General features: G+C 37.9%; 1 protein-coding gene across 2 annotated transcripts in view; it reads left to right on the top strand.

Annotated features, from left to right (window-relative positions):
• DPYD (dihydropyrimidine dehydrogenase) overlaps positions 1-12,738 on the top strand; it is a 335,424-nt gene that overhangs the window by 158,628 nt on the left and 164,058 nt on the right. For both annotated transcript variants that reach the window (XM_084211421.1, XM_084211420.1), the window contains exon 12: positions 7,896-8,080. In XM_084211421.1, coding sequence (XP_084067547.1) covers positions 7,896-8,080 — 185 coding nt within the window. The remainder of the gene's footprint in view (positions 1-7,895; positions 8,081-12,738) is intronic.

The following is a 12,738-nucleotide window of genomic DNA, read 5'->3' as shown; positions in this document are numbered from 1 at the left end:
GGGGGTCTGTTCTCTGTATATCGCTCTATAGAGCTGGAACTCAGCATTAAGGTACAGTTCCTCAGCATATATTTTTCTTCTCAGTGCAAGTGGGATCTCAAAGAAACTCTTGGGAATTTCTTCTGGTCTCATTAATTAACTCTAGAGAAACTCATTATGTTACATCTTTAAGTTGAACTGATCTGATCTCTGAAATATTTTTTTTTTTAACTTTGCAAATTATACAGACATTGAAGCATTCATTATTCTGGTTCAGCTGGTCTGGGTATTACTTATTTCTCGTGCATATACAAGAGAACTGAGACGTCTCTCTTACAAAATATTTCTTAGTTGCACTTTACAAGGTTTAGTCTTCTAAATTAGCAATTACTTCATTCTGTGTTAAAGATACAGAAATTGGCACACTGATGACATTTCAGAGATTGGATGAATTGTCTCCATTTAGCAGAGAGATGAACATGAATACAGTCAACAGCATGGGAACTGAGCAGTGTTTAGACTGTTCTCCTCTGACACTCAGGTTCTGAGGCACACATACATTGAATGTGCCTCAGAATAAAAACACTGACTCAGCAGAAGACACATTGATAGAATGAGAAGGTCTTTGGCTTGGAGACGGTCATCTAGGTTAGCAGATTCTGAAAGTCTTGGTGAACAAGGTGCCTGCCTCTCCAGGGCATGGTCATGCCCTCCAGTTAACTCATGACATGTTGTCATGGTCCTTTGGGGTATTAATGCTCTGAAAGAGGACTTGGCAAATGACTCAGATTGCTCAAAACCAGAAAATTTGGTATTCAAAATTTCTTAGTGTGATGCACTTTAATGAATCTTTGCAATCAAATAAAATGGTAAATCGCAAGTGATGTGAGAAGGCTCTAAACCTGAATGATGTACTCAGCACTCCCTGATCAACATCCCGTTGTATACAGTGGTAAACCATCCTGCAACCATGAGAAGAGTCTAAACCCTCTCCGACAGTAAAAGTAAAGATCAGCCTGGTATTTTGAGGAACATGTGAAGTGAATACCAGGAGCAGTCCTATCTTGTGTGTGCTACTAATGCTTTGGGGCAGTTTCTTGCATCCTAGGCTGTTTCTAGACAGTGACTACTCCCAGCTCATTACTCAGGGCTGCCTGCTGGCCTGCTGCTGCCTCCTGCTCTACAGGGCACAGGAGAGAACAGACTGCCATTTTTCTTGTATTGCTGTGGAAAGACTGGCATTTGTGTGGGTCATATTTCAGAGCTCAGTCTAACCTCCAGGATTCAAGAAGATGATTTAAGGGTTTTTTTTAAGAGATTCATTAACTACTCTGAATATGGTGTTGATCAACTGAGAATTTTGGCAAATTTTTTTGGTTTTGTTGGTAGTTTTGCTTTTAAAACCCTGTGTTTAGGGGTTTTGGAAGGGTTTCTAGAATCTCAATATTAACCTATTCAATCAATATATTTTGTTGTGATTCATAGACCCCATGATACAGGAGTGATTCTGTTTTCTCCCACGTTAAAAATTATCTCAATTAAAAGATTAAACTTACTGTGCTAAGCAGCAAGTAAGTACTGTGCCATAGTACTGTGCCAGACTTGTATTTCCTAGGGCACATTCACAGGCTAAATTAATTGTTGAGAAGTTCTTAAATAGGAACATAAAATGGGAGGGGAACAGTCATGCAGTGAGCTGATCATTAGAGAATAGAGTCATTTACTTTGGGGGTGAGCAAAACACCTCAGTTTCATGCTGTATTTTGGGTGAAACTGCTGTTAGAAGAGCAATCAATAAAAAGGAAAAATGCAAGTCATTTGTTTTGGATGCTGTGAAAGTGGAAAGAAACTAAGACTTGAGTGCATAAAGTGCTTATTTTGAGCATACCATTTCAGTTGCTTTTAAGTCTTTTTTTAAAGTTGTCTTAATGAAAGTCAAATTTGCTTTTCACCATTGAGCTGGATTACAATCAAAACTCCAGACTATTTCAGAGTACATAACAAAAATAAATTAGAAATTTAAAAAAAAAACCATCAAAACATCATTTTAGTTTCTTGTTGTGGTTTTTTGTTTTTGTGATTGATTGGGTTTTCTAAATGAAGTACACTTCTGTATTCAAGAGATGAAAATATTCAGGTATTCCCCATCAAAATATGGAGATGCAAATACTTGAGGTACTCAAAACTGGACAATGCCATGAGCAAACTGATTTGAGTTGGAACTTGATCTAACTTTGAAGGGAATGGAATAGGTAACCTCCAGAGGGCCCTTCTGGTCTCAATTATTCTTTGACTGGGTGACTCAGGTGCAGGTTGAATAAACATGTTAATTGCTGCTCATACAAAGAGCTCTATCAATTGACCTAATTTGTAAGGCACCTCGGGGAACTGCAAATGCAGTATTGGTATGGGCTAAGATAGCAGCTTATATCCTACAAAAGCTGGTTCTTCTGATAAAAGAATAAAGAAAATACTGTCAAAACCAGAGAGATTAAAATTAGACTTAGCCCCAGTTCAACAAAGTGTTCAGGGCAGCCTTGATGCTCATGTTGGAAAGTTTTGTAAGAAGCCATAAGTGTGTGGGTGACTGAGCAGAAATAGCTCATAGGTTAGAAAGTTTTTTCTGGTCTATTATCCTCAACAAGATGTTTCCTATTCTTGCATGGTAACTATTAAATTTGCAACTGAGATTCCATGTGTTCACAACAGGTATTTAGTCTTTTTTGATTTTGTTAAGATAAAATGCTGATGGCGTTTTTAAGCAACAGCTCTGGTGGCTATTCATCCTCCCATTGGGAATCACATAAATGCATCATTTACTTTAAAAACTTTGCTCCTACTTTGATTTTATGCTTATAGATGAAACAGGGGAGTTGCCTTCTAGACTGTTTCAAGAAGGTTACCATTTTACTAAAACCAGTAAAAAACCAGCCCAACAAATTGTTCAAATCCAACTACTGCAGATGGAGTAGGAAAAATATTTTGCTTCTTCTTGAAGAAATTTTTTTTTTGCAAGTACAAGCTGATTTATTTTAACTGCAAACCTTACCAGGGCCTTCAAGCCACCATAACTGACCCACAAAAATCAAGAGCTGTGAGAGGAATTTTGTACTTTTTCTTTGGCTATTGCTGTTTTGCTTAGTTTGTTATTTGTGAGGCTTACAATGTGCTAGTGAATTACTGAAATATCTTCTGTCACCATTCCTAATTGCAACTACTCAACATGTACACTTGCAATTCTGAGTGCTCCCTCACACTGTGTTCAGCCTCTGCATCCTACTTAACACCAGTCCCATTGGGTTTAAAGTCTGAACTTTGAATGACTCTTTTCTGATCTATTTCATTCTGATAAGCAGAGGGAACAACAATTTAGGACTGAAAAATTTTGTAACAAATGCCTCTGTACAGATTTATTTTCTTGAATTTACAATGAGAACCATGGAGAAAGTGTGGAAAATAGTGCTCAAAACGCACTACAAAATTCAGTGCAGAGCAAAGGACTAAGCCAGGATAGGGGACTGGCAACCTAAGTTTAGTTTGACACTCTGCTTAGCAGGCAGCAGTAAAGAAGAAGAATTCACATGTAACCAGAACACTGAATCTTAGCATGATAATATCTGTTTTATTTTATTGGAACAGCAAAAAAGAGAAATGAAAAAATATCCAAGCAAAATCAAAGTACCACCTTAGTAAAAAAATCCCAGAAGTAGTAAGTTATTTGTGAACCAAAATATGTTTTATGAAAATGTTGGTAGTAGCTAGCTGTTGCATCATTGACTGAAGGGCAAAACTTTATTTCTTAATTCCAGGAATTAGTCCCAACTTCCAGATCTTTTGATTTTACTTTTAGTACAACTGTCATCTTTCTTGGAAACTGCAGCAGCAAAACCCATCCTTACTGCTCCCCTAGAATAGTTCAGCATACAGTAAAGATAACTTTTCCCAAGTTGTTTACAATTTTATGCTTTAACCCACTCATAGTTAATTTTCATGTCTACAGTTTGAGAAGCATTTGCTAGGGAACAAATAAAAAAAGTTTGCAGAGCTCTGATCTCATAAGTGGAAAAGATATTAGTTTTCCTTTGATCAAATATAGAACTCCAAATGGCACAGAAACCAGGAGTTCTGGAACTTGGGAGGACTGCTGTGTTTCTTCATAGAGCCTGCTCAGACAGCTGGCTAACTTTGACCTCAGAGCACTGAAGCCTTGACTACCTAATGAAAGAGTAAAGGTGGGAGGGGAGGCTGTGATACCCCAGCTGGGAATGCCCGGGCATCTGCCTGCTAGCCCAGCATCTGCCTTGAACCAACAGGCTTTGAGGCACCAGAGTTGTAAAAAAGCTTTCAGTTATGTAAAACTGAAAGTTATATACATTCAAAAGATTCCTATTGAAATAGATAGGGGTTTTCCTGCTGAGTCATTTGGAATAGGATTTTTCTCCACAAATAGGTTTACTGAACGAGTTTGGGTGCAGCAGTTCCATGCTCTGAAGTCATTACCCATTCCCAATATCAAAAAGTGGCTTTGTGATGATTTCTAAAGCCCTGTTTACTCAGGGCAGAAATTCTACTCTTTGAGTTGATACACATCAGACCCTTCTGCTTGCTGGTGACAGAAAACAAAGTCAGTGGCAGCTGGCAGCAGGACCCGCTCACACTGTAACTGGACCCAGCCTTATCCTGTCAAACCATTTCTTACTGTTCAGGACAGTAGTGGGGTAGAGAAGGTTGAAAGCATGATTGTGCCTTTCTTTATTTGCTGGGCATTTAGACTGGGCAGTGTCAGCAGTTAATCTGTTAGTGCATGTGACAGCTGCAGTTATACATTTCAGATTAAGAAAGTTACTGTATATTTGTATTTTTCAGAAGTAATGCTACTATTCACTTTAAAGGAATTCTGTAAGATGGATATCAAAAATAACATTAATGAGCTACTAAAGCTAAAATTATAGGAACTTACCAAATTGGTTAAACATAAAAACCATTAAACTGTTTATTGAAGCTTCACAGATATACTGCAGCTAATGAGCATTTCTGCTATTTAAATAAGCCCAAATTGAACACACATTACATAGATGCATAATTAGTCATGGCAGTCACACAGAGACTCACTTTTAAAGCTTTATTTGAGGAATCTTTTCCATTTGATTTGTTTTGTTAATTAAAATATTTTTTCTGTATTCACTTATATTTTAATATTGTTTTTGCAAATGCTATAATTTGCTGCTGTGTTTCCATTTGTGTTTGTTTGCTCTGTGAATATAGTGAATTTGGAAAATATATTCAGCACTGTCCTTTTGTTTGGTGTTCTGTTAGCATCACTTGATAGCAGTAGAATAATTAAATTGTATGCTGTCTTTCATCCAGAAGGATCTTTTCAAATGATATATAATATCTCACTAGGCTGGGGAGGAGATGGCAGCACAAACACAGGATTGCAGTTTGAATTTTCAAGAGAAAAGATATGTTAGTTTTGAAGATGGAAACTGAGAGGGTGAAGGATTTAAAGATACTTTTTACCTCTGTCCCAAATAATGCACCAAACATAAAATATCTGGTTTGCTTGTTGTTCAGTGCCCAACACCAATTCAGAGAACCAATAGTTTAAGCTCACATTTAGCTCTTGGGCTCTCTCTAACCCTTGCAGGGGCAGAGAAGGGACTTCCCTTTCTGAAGACAGAAGTTCTCCCCTTCTTTGTGCAGGTCGTCTGGGACGTGCTCCCTTCAGCCTCCCAGCTGCACCAGGTATCAGATCCAAATTGTGAGGATGTTAGGAGCTCTTATATAAAATGCTTTTGAACCATGTCCTTTTTTTATATAACCTAAATCTTGGAGATTATAAGAAAGAAATATATAGCAGTTGGATACCATGTCAACCTTGCCACCAGGGAAATGTTCTTTCTCAATTTTAAAAATACTGTTCAGGCAGACAAATCCCCAGGCCTGGGGAGATGTTTCAGGTGAAGATATGTTGGGCATTTTTCACACTCAAAAAGCTTTTGGTATAATTATGTCCAGACAGCTATTTTGGAACAAAGCAATTCAAAGAGATTGGAGAAATGTAATAGATACAGGATAACAGAAGTAATACCCTATTTTTCCACAAAATGAAATAAGTAGTCAGAGCTCCCAGTTTTACATAATTTCTTTTGAAAAACTACATTTTCGACAGCATGTTGTCCTCACACACCTTTACTGTGTTTCAGTCCTGTCTCAGACAGAAGTCATCTGTTAAATCCCCACTACCAAATCCTGCAGTACCAAGTTTTCCTCTGTTTTTTTCCAAACATGTCTTTACAAGCCTGTACATATTCAACTTGTGAGAGCCGTCTAGACCACATGCTGAGATGGTACCAACTGGATGCAATAAGTTATCCTATATATGACAAATATAAGATGATCAAAAGCTTTCTTGAAGTACAGACAGTCTGAGGCACAAAGAGAAAGTTAATGTATTGATTTCTGAAGGATTTTTGATAAAACTGCTATCACCCAACTCTTTCCTTTAAAAAAACCCACACAAACAGAAAAAAGCCCAAACCCAAACAAACCAAACCCCTCATTTTTCAGATGAAAAATGTCTCAGTCTGAAAATCGTGTTCCATGTGATCTTTCAGTAATTTAGATATTTTTACAGTAAATTATTTCAAAAGTTTTTGACTTTGTTGCTACCCAAATATTATTTTTGTCGATTTAAGCCACATGTATATGCCAGGTGGGAGAGACTGTGCAGGCAATAGGTCTTGCAGATAGATTAAATACTTCTGGTAGAAAATCTGCTACAAGCTTTCAGCTTAAAACTGTCTTCTCTGACTCAGACTTCTGAACAAGTTGCAAAAAATCCTTTGAATTTGAGTCCTCTGGATATGTTTGTAAATGCCAAGGTTGAGGAGGAGAGTGTTGGTGGGACAAATAGGTGACAATGTTTGTGCCTTGCTTCCTGTTTAATTATTTTGCTCCTGATTATATATAGCCTACACTTTGAAATACATTTCTAATATATGATTTGGAGGTGAAAGGAGACACAGAGCTTTGGATGAAAATCCCATCACTGTGATGTGTGGGAAAGCTGTGCTTGAAGCTTGCTCTGTACTGAGGTGTGTCCTGGGACAATACCATGACTTTGCCCTTTGTATTGGAGAAATCTTCATCTTAAACTGGCAGGTTTCTCTTTTACATTTATGACAGTGCAACTACATCAGTTTAATTGACCTTGGCAATCTGCATCTGCCAGTGGTATGTCCCTGAGGGACATTGCAATTTTAAACTGCATTTTATTGCAGCATGTTCTGTTACTGCAGACAAAGCTATATAGCTCCCCCTCCCCCCTCGCCCCCATTTTGATACATGCCATCAAAATTTGCTAAAACTATTTATTGCAAAGATTATTCTCTTAATGGAGCTACTTTGAAGTGCCTTGAGAGTGTAGTAATTTAAAAAATATTTACAGAATATTCTTCTGAGCGTTTATGTGTACTTAATGACATTTATATAATGCCAAGCAGTATAAAAATATTTTTTTTATTTTCCCATCTACATTATTTGGAGGATAATAATATTTCATGTGCAAAATGCCTATATGTGCTGTTTCTTAACAGCATGGAAAAGATTAAGGTGTCTTAATGCATGCTCTAAAAAAAATTCAGAAGTTATACTGAAAAGATACAAAAGATATTGTCTTCTTCTAATTTGATTTTGATTGTGGTTTTATTTGTAATATGTGTAACAAGTTTTGAAGTGAGCCTTCCTTCCAGGATGTTCGGAGTTTGAATATTAAGTCAGGATAGCTTTGACTTTAATGAGAGATATCTTTCTCTGCATTAAATTTTCTTATTGTTGTCAGCATATATTTGACAGATTTTAGCAACAGTTTTTTCTTTCTTTTATTAACGTATTTGTCATTTATTTAATTACAGTCAGAGAGGCCATGGCACCTATCAAGTTTAACAGATGGGGTCTCCCTGAAGTAGACCCAGAAACGATGCAAACAAGTGAGCCCTGGGTGTTTGCAGGGGGCGATGTTGCTGGTCTTGCCAACACCACCGTGGAATCCGTGAACGATGGCAAACAAGCTTCCTGGTACATGCACAGATACATCCAGGTGACTTCTTCAAAAGTATTTTTCTCTTTCCCAGTTTTTTCTGCTTTTAGATATTTCAAAAAATACTTTCATTGTGGTTTTGATTCATTATACAAATTTTGAGAAATAGTACCTAGATTATCTGGTGATTAGAACATTACAGATTAATTCATCTTCGATCACATATTAGAGTTTGGGTAGATGAACCCAGCTTTCTTAAATTATCTTAACACTAAAATTCAAGCAATGTTTTCCTGGCCCCAGGTCTAAATTCCACTCAAGGGTAGTAAGCCTCGCTGCACAACAGACACTGCAAACAGAGGCCCTGATTGGGTAATTGGCAAAAAGGAATGAGCTCCATAAGTATTAAAAAGTAAAATCTTCCAGTAGTGCATAAAGTAAAAATTAACTACACTGCCAATGTTCTTACCTGGGGAAGACATTTTTAGTTTACTAACAGTTTACAGAGTGCTCAGGTTATCTACACTGGAACCCAAGTTTGCTCTGATGAGACTGATAAACTGGATACAAGAGCTTGACAAAAACTAAACATTAAATGCACAGAGGCAAATAATGCAAAAGGAGAATTTACCTGAGAAATGTAATACATACAGACTTGAAAAACCTGGTAACCACATGTCTCCCTTTGGTTCTCCTTGCATGTTTCTGACTCTGCCCTAATTTTTCTAGTAGATGAGCACGAAGTCTAGAGGAGCTGAATAGAAACCTCCCGAGACAGAGACACAGCCTGGAGAACCCACTGACAAAAAGTGTGTTCGTAGTGCAGGGAACTTTTAAGAAACATGATACATGATTCATTCTCCCACATAAAGAGATTTGAACAACTGAAGTTGGGACTGTAACAGCTCAATGTCTTTCTCCCCCATCCATCTGCTCAAAGCCTCTCTGATTGCATGTTTGTGCAATTTCATGCTGTTGGGGTCTGATTTCACTTCCTAAAAATACTTCAACTGAAAGCTTGTTGTTAGTATCTGTGCATATTTTTTCGCACTTGTTCTAAAGCACTGTTTGTGTCCTGCCTTCTTAGACCCTATGAAAATGCTGAGTGTGAAACATCTTTAATCCCTGACCTGCTTCCTTAATTTCTCAATGCGCAGTGATTTTGGGTAACTGTAGTAGGGGAGAGAAGGTATCTCCTCCTTTCTGTCTCCTTATTCAACCTGTTAGAAATACAGGCAACCCTCCTTAATCATGCTGCTTTTTTTTTTTCTATTCTTCCCCTCTGGAAGGTGTTTAATACTTTGGAAAAAAATCTGAATAGTCATGACTTGAGAATTAGAATTTTAAATCAAGCAGACTTGTGATATTAGAGCATTTCTGTTACCCTTTGCAGGTTTCAAGGCAGTTTATTCAACCTTACAGTCTCACCAGGAAGCTAATGGGAAAGCCTTACAGCAATCTTCACAGGAAAGTTTCCAAATGTCAAGTGTCACCTTTCCAGCTGTTAGATGAATGGGTTGCCCAAGGGCATTTATTTGGGTGTGCAGCCCTTGTAAAATCTGGTTGCTGTGGTGCAAAATGCTGTAATTTGGCAATTTACTTCACCAGTGTTTGGAGCTGGTAGAAATTTTAGTGACTGGAAGAGTTTGTTTTTAAAGAAGTTGTTTAGAGAAGGATATGGGAAGGATTGTATTACCCTGCTGTTTATAGGACAGGTGTGTGCACGTGTGCCTGCCTTTGTGCTCATATGTGTGTGCATGCACTCAGTTCAGAGCTGAGCTGTATTCTGGAAACTTCCAAAAAATACCCTTGCACACCACCTTGCTTTCTCTCTGCTGTGAGATTCTAAAGCAGGCAGCCATCCTGTGAACTGAGTGTCTGAATCAAGTACACATTAAATTTTAAATAAATGTACTGAAACTGTGTTTCAGTTAAGAAGTAGGTAGCCATTTCCAAAATCACCGACTATCTCAGCACCAGGATCTATAAATGATACAGTCAGTCTTCATCAGAATAAAACTATTCCATAGGATTTCTCAACTAGTCCAAGACAATGTCAAAGAGTGTAGCTCAAACCCACCATCCTGACTACTTGCAGAATGCAGTGTTTGAACAGCACGCTGCTTGTATCCCAGCCTACTCCAGGCAAAAGGCTAAGCGAACAGATGGGGCTGATATGTGCCCTGAAACTCCAGTCACTGCAAGCTCTGGCACGTGGTCAAGTCAGGCGTGAGATCCAGACTCCAGGACTCTTCAGCAGAAATGCCTTATGTTCAATACTGAGAGTTATTTACAGAAGCTTCTTGGCTGCTCTTATGCTGGAAACTTTCCATCATTAGTTGCCTAAATATCTCCTGCCTCTTAACATATTCCTCCCACTATATGAGGCATAGGTTCATCTCAAAAATTGTTGCCTGCAGCTGTGTCAGGTTAGTTTCTATAAACATGACCGGTCAAAGCCTAACTAAGGATAGCTGTAGTAGAACCTGTCAGGAAATACAGTTAGTCTTCCTAGAACCATTCCTTGCAAGTCTTTAGAGGTCCAAACAGAATCAGCCCAATTCATGCAACTTTCTACTACTCGCATTTTCTCACAATGCAACCTTCTTTTGTTATTCCATGAATGACATAAAAATTTCAATTAAGTGATCTTAGTGATTTATTTAGTTTGGGAATGGGAACCTTTGCTTTTGTCCAACTTTATGATCCTGTGACTTTATGATCCTGTGCAGAAGTAATACAGGCTGCTGTTCTCTTCTTTGGCCTCAGTTACCATTCATTTCTTTTTCATATGTGAATGGATTTAGTTGTATAATAGTTTTATTCAGGGTAACTCACAATTATTGCAGGACTAACTTTTAATTTTCTATGCCTATCTTGAGAGTAAAGACAGTTCCAGTATTTTCATCTTGGATGACTGTGCCAGTCCTAATGCTTCACTCCTGCTCTATTCATGCACTTACCTGTGGGCTATTTTCCCATATATGACAGTCAAGCTGCCATCTTCTTCTCACTAAAATCCCTCTTTGAAAGTGACTTTTTTTTCTAAATCACAGTAAATTTTCTTTTATTTAAATCTATTTTCTTCTTTGCTGTAACCTTCCACTGTGGAAGTTTCTTTTATATTTTTCCTAGACCAAAATGTACATGATGCGTTTAGAGACTAGAGGCCTAGATCCCAACTGATATAAATTGCACTTCACTAAGACATTATTCAAGATGAATTTTGAGCACATCACAGTGTTATTTTGAACCACTATTGTATATTTTCTATTTTTTCTTTACCTATGCTGTCAGAAAATATATGGGCTTTGTCTCTGAAGAGTATAGTGTTGATTCGTTATCAAGATCGACCATTCTCATATATTCCTTGAGCATGCATTATACATTATTGAGCATGAATATACATTATTTCATAATCAATACCAGAATTGAGAGGTTCCCAGGAAGCCTGAATTTGAAGCCATTAGTTACGTTGTCTGTTTCTTTTCAGGATAACTGCAGGAAAAAAATGAATGCTCCTTTGTTTAGCTAGAACAACGTACGAAACACTAGCAGGCAGCAACAAAGCACCATTTGCAAAAAAGGTGAATTAAAGGCAGGTTCGGGAAGCCTGGTAATATAGTTGCTTGCTCCTGAATAAGCAATATGTCTGTTACAGAAAGAGAAAGCCAGAAAGGAGCTGAGAAAATCTCCTTCAAAGTGGACCGAGCCCTGAGCAAACCTGCTGTAGCAAGAATGCTGATCAAGATAGTCCCCACATGTCCTTCCAACCACAACCCTTCAGAGATTGTATGAAATAATATAAACATATTTACCACCAAGTTAATTAATGGAGAGAGGATAGCAGAAGCAAGGGAGAAAAGACATGTTTTAAGATCAGACTTCAAAATGGAGAAAGCCTGAGTAAGATGGAAGTATTCAGGAAAACTCTTCCAGGCACTAGGACTTGTGGAGAAGGCTCTCTGTGAAAAATAACAGTAATACAACTGCTTGCTTTCACAGTCTGTCTTTGTTAAAGGCCAGAAAATGTAGTTAGACCATATCACGCTGGTTAGGAATTTTCTCCATCTAAAGAAAATTAATGTCAAAAATTGCATCGGGTCTAAAGCTGAGTTTCTGTCTCTCAGCCCTGCTCTGCAGCTCGTGTGCTTTTGCCTTCAGGCCAGTCCTTTACCCTGTTTAGGGTGAAGTAGACCCATTGCTTGCAATGTGCTGGGGATTTTTCACCATCCTGTTCTGGTCTCCAAAAAATTGTCATGATTGCAAGAAGTACCTGCAATATTGGTAGCTCAACTGGTTGGCATCAAATTAAGAGGAAGAATGGACCACATGTTTTGTCCTCTACTTCTGAAAATCAACAGAAGAGTTATTATAAATAAACTCTTGCCTGCAGGCTTTCTCTACCTATTTGTTTGTGCAATGTCAGGGAAATCCTTCATTATAAAGATGATTTCACATTCGGGAAGCTATATACCATTTTTGTTTGCCAAAAATTTTTCTTTGTAGAAAACAATGCATCAAGGCTTATAAAATATATTTATTTTATAAGCATTGGGATGAAAGGAAAGAAACAGCAAAAAAGGAAGCGATGGGAAGGTGGGAGATAAATCTCCAAAGATGTATTGCCACTGACTACTGAACCTTCAGCTGCATCCTGCCCCTGTGTGTTTTTAGATACTTGGTTTATTCCATTGAAACCTTCCGTATTTCTCTCC

Source organism: Fringilla coelebs (genome assembly GCF_963513975.1).
Source record: "Fringilla coelebs genome assembly, chromosome: 9".
NCBI lineage: Eukaryota > Metazoa > Chordata > Aves > Passeriformes > Fringillidae > Fringilla > Fringilla coelebs.
The sequence above is the reverse complement of the archived record's forward strand: the minus strand, read 5'-3'. Positions and strand labels throughout refer to the sequence as shown.